Below are 16,999 nucleotides of genomic sequence, written 5' to 3' on the forward strand. Positions count from 1 at the left end.
CAGTAGATATCAGGAGAACACAAATAAGAAAGTTATTGGTACATTTAAAGACCAAATAAATTTTTATGTGATAGCCGAGTTTATTGGATTGCGTAGTAAAATGTATGCGGTTCTCATTAGCAAACAATGTAACTTAACAAGCAAAAGGTATTCCTCGTGAATATGTTAAGTCACAAATGAATTTCATCGATTATAAATATGCGCTTGACGGAAATGTTAGTTTGGCAGAACAATGGCAATTCGAACAAATCATCATTAACTTGAAACTGACGTTATTATTAAGTGTGGTCTGTCAAATTTTGGTGACAAACATTATTGTGAAAACGAAATAGATACTCTAGCACTTGGGCATTGTCTAGCATGTCAGTTTGATATTCTTGACATTATATTTTCCGACTAGGTAATGATAGGGTATTAAATTGTAACTAAAATTTAAAAATAATGTTTGAAAAGTTGACACTGACAGATAGAAATAGCCGCAAAATTAAAAATTTAATGATTGACGGGAAACAGTTGACAGTTGAAATAAAAAATGAAGTTTCCGGTACATGTTTTAGTAAGTTTGACAAACTAAAACTTTCATTGATTCGATCTGATGACTCTGAATATTTTAATTATCTTTAGTAATTAAGATCAACATTATCGGACAAATTTAAGAACTTTCATGATCCGATCAGTCAACAAAAATACACAAAATTACCAATAGATCTTGATCGGTCAAAATTATTTTCCTCTGATAGTAAATATCGAGTTAACAGAATCGCGAAAGAAGATTTATTCGAAAGTCGTCGACGAGTAAGTGGAACAATACAGTTTTGTCTTTACCATCATGGCAATGACATATTTCTGATATCTACCGTTGAGACATTGACGATTGGTGAAGAAGCTGTATAACGATAAATGTAATTTTTTTATATCTAAACCTTACAAACATCAAGCATACATTTTATATAAGCTTCATAAATAATCCGACGATAACAATTTATATTAGTAAAGATACATGGGGTGTTTCTGGCGAAGTAACATATACTTTCGTGTTACCGCCATAAAGTTTGTCACCACTATAAAAACCTCTTACTGCCAGACATTGTCAGTGGGTGTCCTTGATAGGTGGCAAAAATGACGATTTTTAGGGTCCCTGTGCTAGAAACCCCAGGTATATTTACTACTACTACTATATATTACTCCCATTTTGAAATTTAAGCTGCGACTCCTCTTGTATTTAAAATAATGGTTGAATATAATAATCAAAATGTAATGCATCTATTTCAGATCTGGTGTTTTTTCGGAAAACATAACATGAGAAGGTGTCGATACACTAGCTCTGTTTCTCAAACTCAGATTCGTATTTTCTTTATCATTGCTGCTGTGCGAGTCAAGGCTGCATTTGGAACCTTGATATACGGCCACAATGGGTTTTCTCTCAATATCCACGACATCATCATCGTCGTTATTCTCTCTGCTTGAGACTTTCGCCTTTGTGGTCTTTCTCATCCTATGGTAAAATATCACAATGAAACCGACGAGGAAGGAGAGAAAGAGTAGAATGCTAAGAATCTGTAGCACGTGCAGCACGACAGGGTTTACGGTAGGGGTGTCATTTTTGAATGGATTTGTTGGTGCAAACACTTGGATGGAGAGAATGGCGACGCGATTTAGTTTCTGGAGTGAGTCTTCAACTGCCTGAAAAGACCATGAAAATAATTATTGGTGGAAAATATATTCATTTCATATGCTTGCGTATGTATGTATGTATGTATGTATGTATGTATGTATGTATGTATGTATGTATGTATGCATTTATTTCAATCGTTTAAAAACTTACGTGGACACAGAGATATGCCCAAATCAGCAACAGCAATTCGAAAGGCATCAATAAATTCACTTCTTTCTCATTTCACTGACATCCTGAATAATGTATATGTCAACATATCTCACGAAAGCCTATCTAAACAATAGTGTTTATGGAAGTTGCATCCGACAAATTCCAACGATTCATCGCAATTCATACCTTTATTTCTAGACAATAATCAAACTTGTATCGACAACGACAGGGTATGTTTTAGATTACATTAAACTGACTTTTTTCACTTTGTTACGTACTTATGATCTTACACTAAGTAACATAAAACAGTGTAAAACCAACAAGTTTTCTAAAGTTCAACAAATAATATTTACAAAGTAATTTAAAGTTCAAATTCACTTCCGTCTAAACCTTTTTGGCGCCCCGTAAAGCTTGGCGCCCTAAGCGACTGCCTAGTTCGCCTGTATGGCATTGGACACTGACCTTATAACTGATTTTATATACTAAAATTGCATAGGCTTTTCCGTACTCAATATAGTTATAAGTATTCATGCTACAAATATAAAAAAGTACCTTCAGTAGAAATAAAGCTATTTTACTTGATCATTTAATCGAATGGATCACAATTTACTTGTTTGGCTTGGTCACTGTGACCTTGCCCATTGACCTTTAGACCAAAACAAAGTGTTTCATAGTGCCTAATTGCTCAAGCCATATGCAAAATGTGGTTCTTGTGTGTGAATAAAAATTCATTTCGCGGATTCCAAAAACCACCTGGACGCCAGACAGACCAAACAATAACTTAATTACTGTATATTCAACGAACGTAAAATAGTTAAATAGATGTTATCTAGTCTCACCTTGACAATTAAGACGTATTTCCGTGGATCAGCAGCGTCCATTCTCTTGGTTTTGTTGACATTACCACTGGTTGGGTCCAAACTAAAATACAAATCGTAATTTTCTGGTTCGGCTGAAAATAAGATTGTATCCTTCTGAGTACGATCATATGATTGTTGTTCTATTTGCAGCTCAATAAATATTCAGTTTTGCATCAGGACGAGATGTGGACAAGTAGAGAGATAGACGTGCTATGCATTTACGAAACAACCTGTATACATAAATATGTATACAATGGTTTTATACTACCAGAAAGGATCAATGACTAGGGTAGGGCAGCAATTTTTCAGACAAAATAGTGTACATATATACATACACCCATATAGATATAAAGCGTTGAAAGTGTTATGAAATTAGGCAGGAGGACATTTTTCGGCCTCAATGATAAATGTAAATATGCATAGAAGTGTGCATATAAATTGCATATAAGCGTGCATATATATATATATACAAAGTATTCATGTAGGTGTACATATAAACATGCATATAACTGTCCAAAAATTAGTCCCATTTGAAGTATCTACTTAGTATCAGGTAACATTTTTAGAAATATGAAATGAACAAAACGTTATCAAAACAATCGCCCTTTGGACATCTTTGTTGAATTAGTATTTTAAAAGTTATATAGTATTACAGACTGAGACAATTCCTTTGTTATCTACAAAATCTGAAACATCCGTGTTAGTAAATCTAGAATGCTCGGGCCCCCACCACCACTTATATTTTCGGCCGATGCGTGTCTGGTGTTCTATGACGTTCTGCTATGAATTGGGGTGGGGTGCTCCCAATATTTTATTTAAATTACTATGGAACTCCCACCCTGGCTCGTTTTTGTAGGAAGTGAAGTTAGTGATACAGAGAAGTAAAGCTCCTAGGCCACCAGTCAGCAATGCCGACTATTAAATTATTGAGAACACAAAGGTGAAATTCAAAAGAATAACAATTTATTACAATTTAACCGATATTAATTTCTCAGCCAATCTTCTTCCTCTCGACCACGTAACAGCCTATTTCATCACGTGATTATAGTGCGAAATGATTTTCCCCTGTAGTTGGTTTCTACTCATCTGTGCTCTACTCTGCCAATTCCTTTCCTCCTTCCGGCGTTCTGCGTACTACCATTCTTCCTATACTCTTTCCCTTCTTGTCTCCTCTCTCTCTCTCTCTCTCTCTCTCTCTCTCTCTCTCTCTCTCTCTCTCTCGTGACTAGGCTTGTTCTCTGCCTAGTGCCTTGTTCTATCCTGTCTCCCCTCTCTGAGACTCGGGACTTAACTACCCGGTAGTTCTGTATCCAAAAGCTTCCTTTACGAAGCTTTCTGTCCTTAGAATGTACTAAGGGTTTTCCAGCCAGTTCACGAGTGGCTTCCTCGGAGTGTATTGCTGCTTGACCAGTACAATGGCTTACAATCACTAATTTGTTCCCAGCCCAAATGACTGTCAAATACTGGTTCGAATTGATGGCCCCACCCTTCCTCAGTTCCGATTGGATATCAATTCTACTTCAGTCGGTCCAGATTAACAGATGAGCCTCAGGCCATCTGTCAACGCGGGTAGATTTACAGCAGCAACAAGGGTCCTTTGTTCTAGAACAAAACTTCCAACGTCTACATGTGAATTTTTGACACCCAACGAAGCGGGGCTCTTGTACAAACACGAATCGCTACATTAGCCGCAGTGCCTACACGTACAGGCTGCTAACCCATTCCTTTGTTCCAGACTTACCTAATCGCGGGCAGGAAAACGTGACAGTGTCTCATACATGATCTATACCTTGCGGAGTACATATAAAACATGCGAAGGTGCTTTGTTTTGTTCATTTAATAACAGTATTGACTCCTCAAGTATGTACCCCATATCATCCTCTCTTCAGTCACCGTTGAGAGTTTTTATTACTAACTTATTTATCTCTTACAAACAAAAAAGATATGAAGAATAAGCGCATTTACTTATATATTTACCATGCATGACAGTATATGAAATATTGTTCTGCTCAAACATGTCCCCGTCAACCGCCTGAATCTTCCCGGGTTTAATTTCCAGAATACCCTACAAAATACAATAGAACATTGTCAGCTCAAAACCTCGAAGGGATTTATGTACAATATATCACAGCTCGCGTAAACAATGTCTCATATAATTATGCACATTCTACCATGTTTCAAATACCAGTTTGAGCAATCTCTGATTCTCAAGCTAGCCATGTTCGAGCCTAAAAGGTTGTTGAACTTATCCACAGTTCGTGAGATTCAAATTGTAAAATTATAACATTCTAAAAACTTTCAAATACTGATTACGACTAATTATTTGAAGTAAATTATCTGAATGCTGATCTGTTTAATATGATCCATCAATCAAGCGAGACTGCTGTCAATGACCTTGAGGGTCGAAATGAACATGGCAAGAAAATATGTTATATCTTACCCACATTGCATATCTTCTTCAATGAATTGGTCTAATCAGATTATGGGTTGTAACAATTGCAAAGTTATTTCTTAACTGTTCCCATTTTTTCCATGCACAAATAGTGTCATGACCTTCGGAACTCTTCTCGTCTGCTCTAGATTCAATGTCCTTCTGACGTCGATGTTAAGTCCAACCTATTTAAGAGTAAATGAGGGGTCCGACCAACTTTCTAGTATTTAGCCGGTAGTACAAGTAAATGAATATATCCACTGTAGAGAAAACCTTCGGGACCAACTCAAGTTTTGAAATCAATGGCACGTGTCCAGCACTTAAGGGCAGTTAATCTAATAAAATTAGTTACTTTGGACATCTCAGATTAAGAACCATGGATTTCGGCGTAATGTTAAGGCCATGAGAGACATGTGTGTCAGTTCCAATCACCGAGCTAACATTGACGGCAAGTACACTCTTTCAGTCCCGGTTTTAACTAGATAACATGGTGGTCATTTTATTTCTATCAGCTTCTTATAGATTCTTGATAAGAATGTCTCTGTTTAGTACATATTGTGTAGTGGCAATTTTGTGTGTCATCCTTTCATTAAGTAGGAAATACAAGTTGAAATCTATTGAAAAACATTAAAATGAAGAAAGTACACATTGCATATGTAACAAATGTTTGCACTGGAGTCATATATGTATTTAAGCTATCCGTTCGTTAGATGATTTAATATCTTGGACCGTATCTAACGTAATTACATGAAATATTATTTGGATTTATCTCAAATAGAGTTACTCAACCATGCCATAAATAGACCACGGTGACCTAATTTTCAAGCTTAGTGACTTTTGTATTTTCAGCTGTGCCTTTATTGGAAAAGGCTGCTAAGAATGTTATTGCCATCATTTCTTTCATTTACGTTAGGATTTGTCTCCCAAGAGAATCAGTAATACAAACTTGAATGAAAGTTTTCATAGTTATCCAAATTTTCAACATCCATATATTGCCATTGGAAATTCTTTTCGTTATCTTATATATTTCTTTTGCACAGCAATGAACATTCTTTTACTTTCATTTGTGTTTTTCAAGACAAGAAACGTATTTAAAGAATCAAAAACAAAAGACTCCTCCCCGATCCCAATCACTACCACTGAGTACGATAATGTATCATCTCAGATAAAATCAGTTTCAGTGATTACATAGTGTATATAATACTCAGTGCATATGTCAATGCTAAAGTCGCTATTCTGTATTTTACATTGACAAGAAACACAAAACGCAAATGATCACGGATATTCTTATCATATGCCATGTACATAACGATTTTAAGTCCTCCATATCGTAACACCACGTCGCTGATAATGCTATAGTCTCTTCTTTATTTCATACTGTTTAGACAACCTTGTTTATTTTTACCGTATAGTGTTCACTAGCGTCAGCGGAATAAACAGGGACTGCACATGTCTTGGAGTCACCTTGGTAAACGAAATGTGGTGGTGTATCGTCCACGTCCAGAATTGTCACATTTATGATAGCTTCGCCATCGTCCACAATACCAAACTGGCAATAGAGATTTCAGTGCTCCATTATATAATAAAATGATATACAAAGTTCACAACCAACTTAAAGGGCAATAATAGATACAGTTGTACACACTTAATATGTAATAGGTTAAAACGGTAAGATCCTGCTTAATATGAACTAAACCATTTTTCTATTCTTATATCACGTGTTTAGGTTCAAATAAACAGTAACACGAGAAGAAGTAAAACAACAAGCTTTAAAAAAATACAATAATAATTTATTTTCCTGAAAAAAATCTGTAAAGATAAAAAAATATGAACTTACGGTTTTAAGAATCAAATCCAAAAATAATCGAAGAATAATCCACGAATAAAATTGTTAAAGTCCTAAAAACAAAATGTTCTAATGATTTCAAGTTCGAATCGCGACGAATGGAAGACGATGACGTATGCTGTAATCTGTAGTATTGAAGTCTACAGTTCCTTGTAGAAACAAGAATTATCCCTCCGGTTTTGGATAGCTGAATACATTTTTATAAAAGCTGTCCTTATTCAACAAGTTCACATGAGCACACGTATTGGCAGAAAAATAACAGAATTAAACATTTTGAATCCATGTAATTTGAGATAACTCCAAACAGCACAACATACAATTTCCAGTGTAAGACAACGCCCAGCTGCAATTGAGAATAATTCTCCAAAACATAGCTTATATCTACTTCTAAAAGGTAAACAGAGAGTCACGTGATCATATTCTGGAAGCTCGCAGAAATTAAGTACTTGTTAAAGGCATTACTCCTGCACTACAAATCTAACTTTGCGTCTTCTTTGCATCTAACCCGGCTAGGTTAGGTCAGCTGGTCACTAGTTATGTTATAAAGTGATAAAAGAAAAAGCTCTCATCTACATAAAAAAGTATAATGAACACCTCCCTCTGACTTGTTATTGCTCAAAAGGACGAAATTTTAATTTTTCCATAAACACATTTAAGGTGCTTTGTAATATAAGCAAACAAATAATCTCCTCCTCTCATTTTAAGAAATTGAATTATTGATTTAAAGTATGATATCATTGTGTCTGTAGAAAATATAAAACCGTTATCGCACATGATTTCAGCCTGTATTCAGGTATAGTAAAGAATAAACAACAGCTGATTTACGTTACCATATGCAACATATAGCGATTTGCACAAAAGTCTTTAAGCACCTCATTTTGTTGAAGGTCTTGAAAGGTGCTAAATAACACTCAAGCATTATGGTTTTATATTGGAAGGTACTTTGCAAGAGATAAACACTATGTACATCTAACTAAAGTTCAGTGTATCTTCATATTCAAAAGAGAGAATCTTTGACCGTATTGGTATTGATAACTATCACAGAACCAAAACAACACCCGTTCATGACGAAACCTGGCTAGTAGAAAATAGTTTTCCTGATTTCTTGAATTTCGTATAATCCAGGTAGAACAGTATATAAGTCGTCGTAAAAAAATATATAGTGTGTTAAGCCTTAAGTTCACATCAAGATCATGCTCAACAGAAACTTAAAGTGAAACGTACTGCTTGCGTGTCTCGAAGTCGTTAATTCCCGTTTATTTCTATCGACCCTAAGACATCAGACACTGCCACTAAAGAGTTTTCAAACGAGCTTACACTACAAATAATGTTACTCCAATCAAGCTAATAAACAGACATTCGCAGGAATAATTTTCTACCTGTATAGTTTGAGGGTTTTTTGGTTCTGATTGGTATGATATACTAAGACGTAGGTCGGAAATTGATGTCATGTACAACCTCATACACCTATTACACAAAAGTATTCATTTATCTAATTACTTAACAATTATAGGTGATAATATCCCAAATTACCCTTACATTAGTAACTGTGACTGAGTCTAGTTTAGCAAACAAACATATGATTCAATAAAGTCCTGTAAATACGGCACAGTATCATGACTGTACTTACTAAATAAAACTCGATACTTATTTGATTTGAGATATATCTTTACGACACCGATTCCCGAAATCAGACTAGTAACCACTAAAATCCATCGAATCCGTGACTGGAGATACAAATGCAAAATAGCACATACCTTAATTTTATTACAACAGCATAAAATAAAGATTTGACAGCTGGAATGTTAGTTTAATTTAATAAATGATCATGGCAACAAGTGAATGAAAACATATCTATACATGAATCACAAATAAAGATAAAATAAAACAAAGTCTATGTCGTTTGATATTTCTCTAGGAGTTTAAGAGACTTGATTGTAGACTTATAACAGAAGCTCATGTTGATTGATATCACTACCTAACATAATTTTTGTTCCTGGGTAGTAAGTGTTATTTCGTAAATGCTTTTACCTAAAAGGTATAGAAAATGGCTATTATTCCCCACACACATTGCTTTTCTGACCAGGACAGTGATATTTTGAAATGTACCTATTTCCAGTGAGAAAACGAGCGAATTTGTGTTTTTTTTCGTTCACATAAAGTCATAAAATGCAGCCTATGAATCATAATTAGCATGTATTTATACTAAAGTAATATAAAAACGACCACAAAAGATTTAGAAGTGAGTAGTTTTTCGAGATTTACAATTATACTTTAAATCACATTTACGAATCAGTCCCCAAATGTAGACTCCCATCATGTTCTCGTTATACTATCCTTGGTAGCTACGTTCAAAATCCAGAATATCCTGGTGGAAGCACTCGCATTCTTCACCAGAGTCTCAACCAGGTCTAAATAGTTTTCGGGCGTGTGATTGCCCATGAAGCCCCGAACCATTGCAAAAACGCTGTTCCAAGCCGCTTTCTCCTTACTAGTGAGCTTCTTGGTGAATTCATTGCGCTACAGGATCTTTCTTTATCTGTAATGCGACGAAGACACAGGCTTTGCCCTTTGCCTCAGACAGCTGTTGTTCCTCCCCGCAGAGAACTCGGTCCACTGTGGCCAATCCCGCCTGTGGTAGTGCGCCTTGGTGTCCCTTCTGCCCCAAAGGCAAAGACAGCAGGGGCACTTGTTAAAACGGCCTTGAAGACCCATCAGGAATGCTACCATTGTTATGTCTCCGATGACCTCCCAGCCGTACACATCATAATTCAAGGCGTCAAGCATGGTTGTGATGCTCTTGTAATCTTCTTTGAGGTGCACCGAGTGCGCCAGGAGAAGCGACGAGTACTTTTTCCCAATATGAAGAAGCACGGATTTAAGACTTCTGGATGAGCTGCCAATGAAGAGGAGCGGCACTCAATCTGGTTACAGGCGATTCTGACTGCCTCGATCAGACTGGTCAGATTGTTTCAGAAGAAGAGGCCGTCTTGACGGGTGAAGAAGCTGGAAAAAGAATGGTGACGCTTCCTCTGATCTGAGACTTGTACACTTTCATCCATCAAGCTCCACTGCTTGAGCCGAGACGTCAAAATCCCGGCATTGGATTTGGTGAGACCAAGATCTTGTATTTTGAACCATGAAGTAAGTACACCTTTCCAGCTTTTGCAATGGCTTTTGTTCCTCTCACGCAAAGCTCTCCTGTCTCGAACATTGCCGTAGAATTATTACTCACTATTTTCACTGGTACAATGTAATACAGCCTGTTTTAGCAAGTCACCAGGTAGATATGTCAGCATATTATACATTAGTCAGAAGTCTGCATAACGCCACCGACAATTAATTACAATTATGTATAAAGTTGCATACTCAATTATTAAGTCAAAACATTTGTTTGAAGAGTATTTGCATAAGCACACATGCAAAAATATATATCGTTTTACTTCTATCGAAGAATTATCAGGAACATTCGTGTAGCAAGAAATTCTGCCACTCTGCCCCCACCAATATTTAATTATATGTCCCCTCTTAATAAAATAGCCGTTTAATGGGAGTTTTGGTCCCCCATTTTGCCTTCCCCCACTCCCCTCAGTCACGGGTGTTCTTGGGCGTTTCCCACGTTATTGTTAAGGGACAAAAATAAGGTCAGTAAATGAGAAGTGGTTAACATACAGATACTAAACAAACGAAATATTCTGTGAGTAGAATATTTACGTTCAATTCAACAAACAATGCCGGTCATGCCATGAAATATTGGGAAACTTTTAGTAAGGGCTGAAATCAAATAAGAAAAAAAGCAAGAGTTTATTTACCTGTGAGACCTGGCGTTTGCATGTAACAGTCACTTTCATAGTTTTGAGTCGAACCCTGCGACCCTGTAACAAAGTACAACCATAGAAATTCAGCCATCTTGAACAAATAATCTATGCGATAGCCGATGATATGCCTTGGAATGAATATATTTGCGATATTAGGTGCATCCCATTCAGAGACACTTTGATCTCGCTATGTTATAAGCCGTCTATGAGCATGAGTAAATGTAAGAGAAAATGATGTACTAATGGAAAAGAATATCGAAAAACTAGTAGAACTCAGGAAGGAAACTATATCTTTGGATCTAATGTTTGAGATTGCAAATGCACTTGATTGTAAATAAGGATATTGCAGAGATACTGTATTAAAATAAAATAAAGAACAAACCCGAGGATTCCAAATGTGGAGAGCGTGTGATTAGTCTCGTGCAAAGCAATAGAGGTTTTAAAGATAGTTTGAGCTGTACCTTTGCAATATTTTCTAATGTTTCTCAAATATTGTTGTAAAACCGAATTTACTCATTTTTCATTGAAGAATGTCTATTTAGAAGCCATCAAATATGCTTTTTGACTTAGATTAGGATCAAGAGGAGAAATAAACAATGACTATGTAAATTTCAGGGAAAAATTAAAATAAATGTTGTATAGGATCATCTAGAAATTGAACATCTTTGAAAGGAAAACAGACAATTATACCGTTATTTCAAAAATTGCCTCTATGTCAATTGGTCTACTCAGGGTAAACATGTAGGAGTCGTTGCTTTTTTGGAACTTAAGATATCCGCCAAGGACTGACGTCAACTCAGACGGCTCCGTTATCTTTACATCCAGCATGAAGTTCTCCACAGTTCTAATGCGAAAGAAGACCGTTCCTAATAATAATAATAATAATACAATATATATAGCTCAAACACTCGATGGATATAGAAAATCAATTGGAGAAGAGAATGATTGGGTGGAATGAAATGCAAGAACGATGGAATTGAGACAGAAGTTCAAGTCAAGAGTACTTCATCACACTTTATGATGATATTTTGTTGAAAACAATTTCAGTTACTCTTGCCAATCAAAATACTGACATATGCACATTCTGAATAATGTTGTCCGAATCACTGGCTATCCATGTATCTACTTACGATGGATGGAGTCATTAACTAACTATATTTGGTGTGAATTATACATCCACTATTAGTTTTGAAACTTTCTATTTAAAACGACTTTCTTTTCAACCAGACCACTTGCACCTAATTGTACACATTGGGGAATACTGGCTTTGTCACTTAAAAACATGCAAAATAAGGTATTTAAAATATACCTGCTGGTTCTGTCTCATTAAATACTACTATGTGAGGAATTCGTTTTGTCAGTGCATCACAGCTGTCTCTCCCAGAAGAAAAGTTGAGGAATCCAGATCCAGGAAAAGCAGGTAGTACAATGTTGTTATGACCTGGGCGAAGCATAGATTTGTTCGTAAAGATCGAACTATTTATAGAACTATGTTGTGGTAAGACGAAAGAATGCGTTGAATGCCTCATTTGAGTAGGGTAGCCATTCTGTGCGTCTAATAATGAAGATGACAATTTTAATAATGCAAACGAAATCGTTGATATTTCAGGGATATGGTGTGAACTCGATGACGACAGCTTCACGGAATCCAATGACACTGATGGAGTACCTGATGCGGGATGATCTGAGTCAAGATCAGCTGTCGTCAATGAATACAAAATATTACCCGAAGAAACATATCTATGTATCGGAATTGAAGAATACAGTCTTGTTTTTGATGTAGAGTCTTTCAGAAAAAGTATGGATTGCGTGTAATGCTTACTGTCAGATACTAAAGCAGACACCGTAGATATAGTAGTCATAGTGCTTAATAAATGTAATCTGGTTGTTTCGTTAATACTGTGGAGTAGTATGGTTGAAGCCGAAGGTTGCACTGAAAATGTTGTCAGAGGTTTCCGAGTTGTGGTCATCGTCCCTATGCTTGATACTCCAAATAATGAATCAGAACTAGAAGAATCTCGAACAATGTTACTTTTGGAAGATGAAAACGAGGTTGGCAAGGGAATGGCTTGCGTTCGATGATATTTCGACGAGGATGAAGATGAATTTATTCTCAGAGCTCTTGCGTGTCGTCTTATGGTTTCATTCGTCTTAAATACATATACACTTTCAGAATTAGTTATTTCGAAAATATCCGCGGTCGTATCCTTAACCAAATCGTTATAAGGCAATGAAGATTTGGCATTGAAACCAGATAAAATATTACCCACTGTTGAAACTTGTATCGCAGTAAATGTGTTTCTCATGTTTATAATGTCGTTTAATAGAGTTAGAGATATGCTTGGTAGAAAAGCCTGGATTTCATCTGTTGTACTGAATTGTCTGTAAATTTTAGAGGAGTGTGAGGTCGACTGCATCAAGTTAAATGATGGCTCAATGGATCTAACTGGAATCCTGTTTGCTTGAGGGGAACTATCTGATGTGCCTACAGACAGAGAAACAGTCAATTAATTAAAAATAATGTGGATATTTATATTATTAAAATTCACAAGGTAGTTTATGTAAACCTGATTGAAGTATGCTGAATTTTGATTTCTTTTGCAACAAAAAGCCTAGTAGATGCTTATGGGATATTTGTGCTGTTTTTTAAACTTACTCGACCACGCGTGTTAAATATGATTTTTTATAAACACACAATTAATTATACAATCTCTGATATAGTTTGGTAAATTATAAAGAGCCTTAACAAATATATGACTGACATATATCGTATATACAGAGGATATGTATGTATATTGATGCATATCATTATTTACCAAGAAAGATGATGTATTTAAATCCATGGATATCATTATTTATCAAGAAAGATAATGTATGCATATCCTTGCATATCATTATTTATCAAGAAAGATAATTTATGTATATCTATGTATATCATTATTTATCAAGAAAGATAATTTATGTATATCCTTGCATATCATTATTTATCAAGAAAGATAATTTATGTATATCCATATATATCATTATTTATCAGGAAAGATAATGTATGTATATCCTGGCATATCATTATTTATCAAGAAAGATAATGTATGCATATCCTTGCATATCATTATTTATTAAGAAAGATAATGTATGTATATCCATGTATATCATTATTTATCAAGAAAGATAATGTATGTATATCCTTTCATATCGTTATTTATCAAGAAAGATAATATATGTATATCCTTGCATATCATTATTTATCAAGAAAGATAATTTTATGTATATCCATGTATATCATTATTTATCAAGAAAGATAATTTATGTATATCCATGTATATCATTATTTATCAAGAAAGATAATTTATGTATATCCATGCATATCATTATTTATCAAGAAAGATAATATGTATATCATTGTATATATTTACCAAGAAATATAAAATGCATCAGTGAGAGCAAATAGAAGAATATATCTCACGACAAGATATTTGATGATCTACAGACTTACAAAATGAATACAATGTTATAACTGTTGTAGTAGAATATAAGTAACATATCTTCTAAAAATAAATTATCAATGATTTGACACAAACTAGATATAATATAATGTGTTCTAGCCAATCATAAGCAACACTCAAATTACTTGTAACTTAAATCATGCTTTTAAACGAACATTTTTTATTTTGAAAAAAATGAAAAATAATGTTTGTTACCAGATTAGTCACCATATCTAGCAATGGACCTCTTGTTCGGTAAACATGAAAGGACTCAACCATTTCAAGTATGACCATTGGTAACCATTAAAAGACACAACCGTTTTAGAATGACCATTGATAATCATTAAAGAACTCGACCATTGTAAGAATGACATTTAGTAACCATTAAAAGAGGCAACTATTTTAAAAATTACCATTGCTAACCATTAAAGGAAACAAACATTTTAAGAATGACCATTGGTGACCATCAAAGGACACAGACATGTAAAGAATGACTATTAGTAACCAATAAAAGACACAACCATTGTAATAATGACCATCAATAACCAATACAATGTGCAACTATTTTGACAATAACCATCGTTAACCATTAAATGACGCAACCATTTGTTAGAATGACCATCGGTAACCATTAAAGCACACATCCATTTTAAGAATAACCATCGGCAGCCATTAAAGCACACCGCCATTTTAAGAAATACCATTAATAACCATTAAAGGACACAATCATTGTAAATTGTAAAAATGGCAGTCAACAACCATTTAAGAAAGCAACCATATACGGATGGCCATCGGTTATTATTAACGAACACAACTATTTTAAAAATTACCAGAAGCTAGACTATTTATGGAAAGAAATGAGCTTGTTTAACGCCATTTGAAAACAAAATTGAACAATTAAGACTGACTATACATACCAATTGTGAAGAATAACATTAAAATGGAAAGTACAGACGAAATTTTACGGAATCCAAACATTTTCAAAATGACACAGACTACCATAATCCTTTCGTTCCTTTTCCGAAGCAGTTTCATAGATTGGCGTATATTAAATCAATGCAGCGCTATAACAAGTGTTATCTAAGAACTTTTGCTTTTTATCTTCAGTTCCCGGTAATGTCAACACTGATAAATAGTACACATTTGACAAGAAACTTGATAAAAATGTACGTTAAGAGTTGATGAAAAGCCGGGGGTTTGTTTGGTCATGATAGTAGTACAATGTGTAAATAGCATATGAATTTGTGTACCAGACTATCGGTCAGTAAGCACGACTATTTCAATGTAATGTCATTCTTCTATTCTTTTCCGCATTTTCTACTTGCCACCGTCAACCATCAAATTATCATGATTAACATTAGCACAATGAGAAGTGATCTATCGGGGCCAATTGACTGACTGATTGAATGATTGATGTTTAACGGCACATTGCTACATGAGAGGTTATATCGGGCCGAGGTACTTGCAATAAAGTGCCTTACTTAGAGACAAACCACTGTAATTTGATACTGAATCGAACCCGTACCCTTTTGGCTGCGAATATAGCACGCTAATCACTGAACCACCACACAGCTCCCCACTGAGGCGAAAAAAGAATGGTCACCAATAAATCATTGCTATTATTAAAGGCTATAATTAATATGCAATTGTTCAGTGCTAACTATACCAGATTATTCGTGTCCATTTACATTTAATTATGTCATGAAAATGGTATCGGTTACTGCTTGAAGCTTCCTTCACAAACGAAAACGAAGAACGACCGTTTACCATGCAATGCTTTAAATTTTGTTATCTTTACAACCCAATTAAACTTTTAAAAGCGCTTGAGATCCAGATATGCAAAAGTAAACACCCTTTAAATAACAAATGACATAGTTTATGAAGGTACGAGCTGTCACGATTTTACCGCCGTTTAAAAACCAAAATAATACGTACATAGGTCTATATTGTTATCTTTTTAATCCAAAGTTAAATTGTTAGAGAGGTTTTCATAATCGCCCTAAATATTAAAAATTGTTTACTTCCCATTTCGTCTCAAACCTTATGGGTCACCATCTTCCCTATCAGTCTTGCTTTCCATAATACTGGTTGCAAATAAAGCCTAATATGGAATATTAAGATTTATTATATACTTAAGTGCGAAATATAGACTTTTTGGCGAAATAATTTTCTTATTTTTTCATTCCTACATTTTCACATGTGAAAAATATATCCATTATATTTTCAAATTTGAAAATATTGGATTTCCCATTATGCCATGCGACGCTTGATCATGCGTTTCCACAAAAGTTGTACCTGCATAGGGGTGGGGTTTGTTTCTTGTGCTGGAGAGTGAGTTTAATCTTCTAAACTTCTATTCTGGAGCAAGTTTGATGTACATGTATAAAGAAAAGAAAATTTTCTTTTACTACGTTAATGCCTTAATATATTTCATCTTGTGATATCAAAAGTGACATATTTTACCACATGACCTTGCCAATCGTTAAAATGTTTTTTGGTACCACGTGATGAAATATATCCAGCATTAACCTGGAAAGGAAAACACCCTCCGTCTAGATGAGCTGTGACGCAAATATTTAATAATAGGCGCGAGATACAAAATGTCACGGGAAACGATTCTCCTGGGAAAGCGATGCCAACTGCAAAAACTGACGTTATGTAGGGGTGGGGGCGGGCGGAGCGTAGGAAAATATAAAAGAATGAAGATGGATTGACCCCCAAACCAGTAGTAATATCG

At 35.0% G+C, this 16,999-nt stretch overlaps 1 protein-coding gene across 2 annotated transcripts; it reads right to left on the reverse strand.

The window, feature by feature from the left end:
* Positions 1-69: 69 nt before the first annotated feature.
* On the reverse strand, positions 70-15,474 carry LOC149805941 (uncharacterized). 2 transcript variants are annotated; one of them, XM_089937082.1, is made up of 8 exons: positions 15,180-15,466; positions 12,090-13,265; positions 11,471-11,646; positions 10,775-10,837; positions 6,522-6,665; positions 4,663-4,750; positions 2,665-2,777; positions 70-1,683 (listed from the first exon to the last, which is right to left on the reverse strand). In XM_089937082.1, the coding sequence occupies exons 1-8, from the start codon at positions 15,295-15,297 to the stop codon at positions 1,264-1,266; spliced, it is 2,298 nt and encodes a 765-aa protein (XP_089793208.1). In that variant the 5' UTR covers positions 15,298-15,466; the 3' UTR covers positions 70-1,263. The 2 variants fall into 2 exon arrangements, with proteins under 2 accessions (XP_089793208.1, XP_089793217.1); XM_089937091.1 differs by having other exon boundaries at positions 1,547-1,683; positions 2,665-2,746; positions 15,180-15,474.
* Between the last annotated feature and the right edge of the window lie 1,525 nt (positions 15,475-16,999).

This window comes from Sinohyriopsis cumingii, chromosome 2, assembly GCF_028554795.1.
Source record: "Sinohyriopsis cumingii isolate HCF-2022 chromosome 2, ASM2855479v2, whole genome shotgun sequence".
Classification (NCBI taxonomy): Eukaryota; Metazoa; Mollusca; class Bivalvia; order Unionida; family Unionidae; genus Sinohyriopsis; species Sinohyriopsis cumingii.

Bases quoted from the DNA above. Each gene is read 5' to 3' on its own strand.
- LOC149805941 (XM_089937082.1), bottom strand. From the start codon at position 15,297: ATGAAACTGCTTCGGAAAAGGAACGAAAGGATTATGGTAGTCTGTGTC. The intron at 11,647-12,089 runs GTATATTTTAAA...TATTATTATTAG, and splicing joins TAATGAGACAGAACCAGCAG to GAACGGTCTTCTTTCGCATT. The intron at 6,666-10,774 runs GTAAATAAACTC...CTCTATTGCCAG, and splicing joins GCAAACGCCAGGTCTCACAG to TTTGGTATTGTGGACGATGG.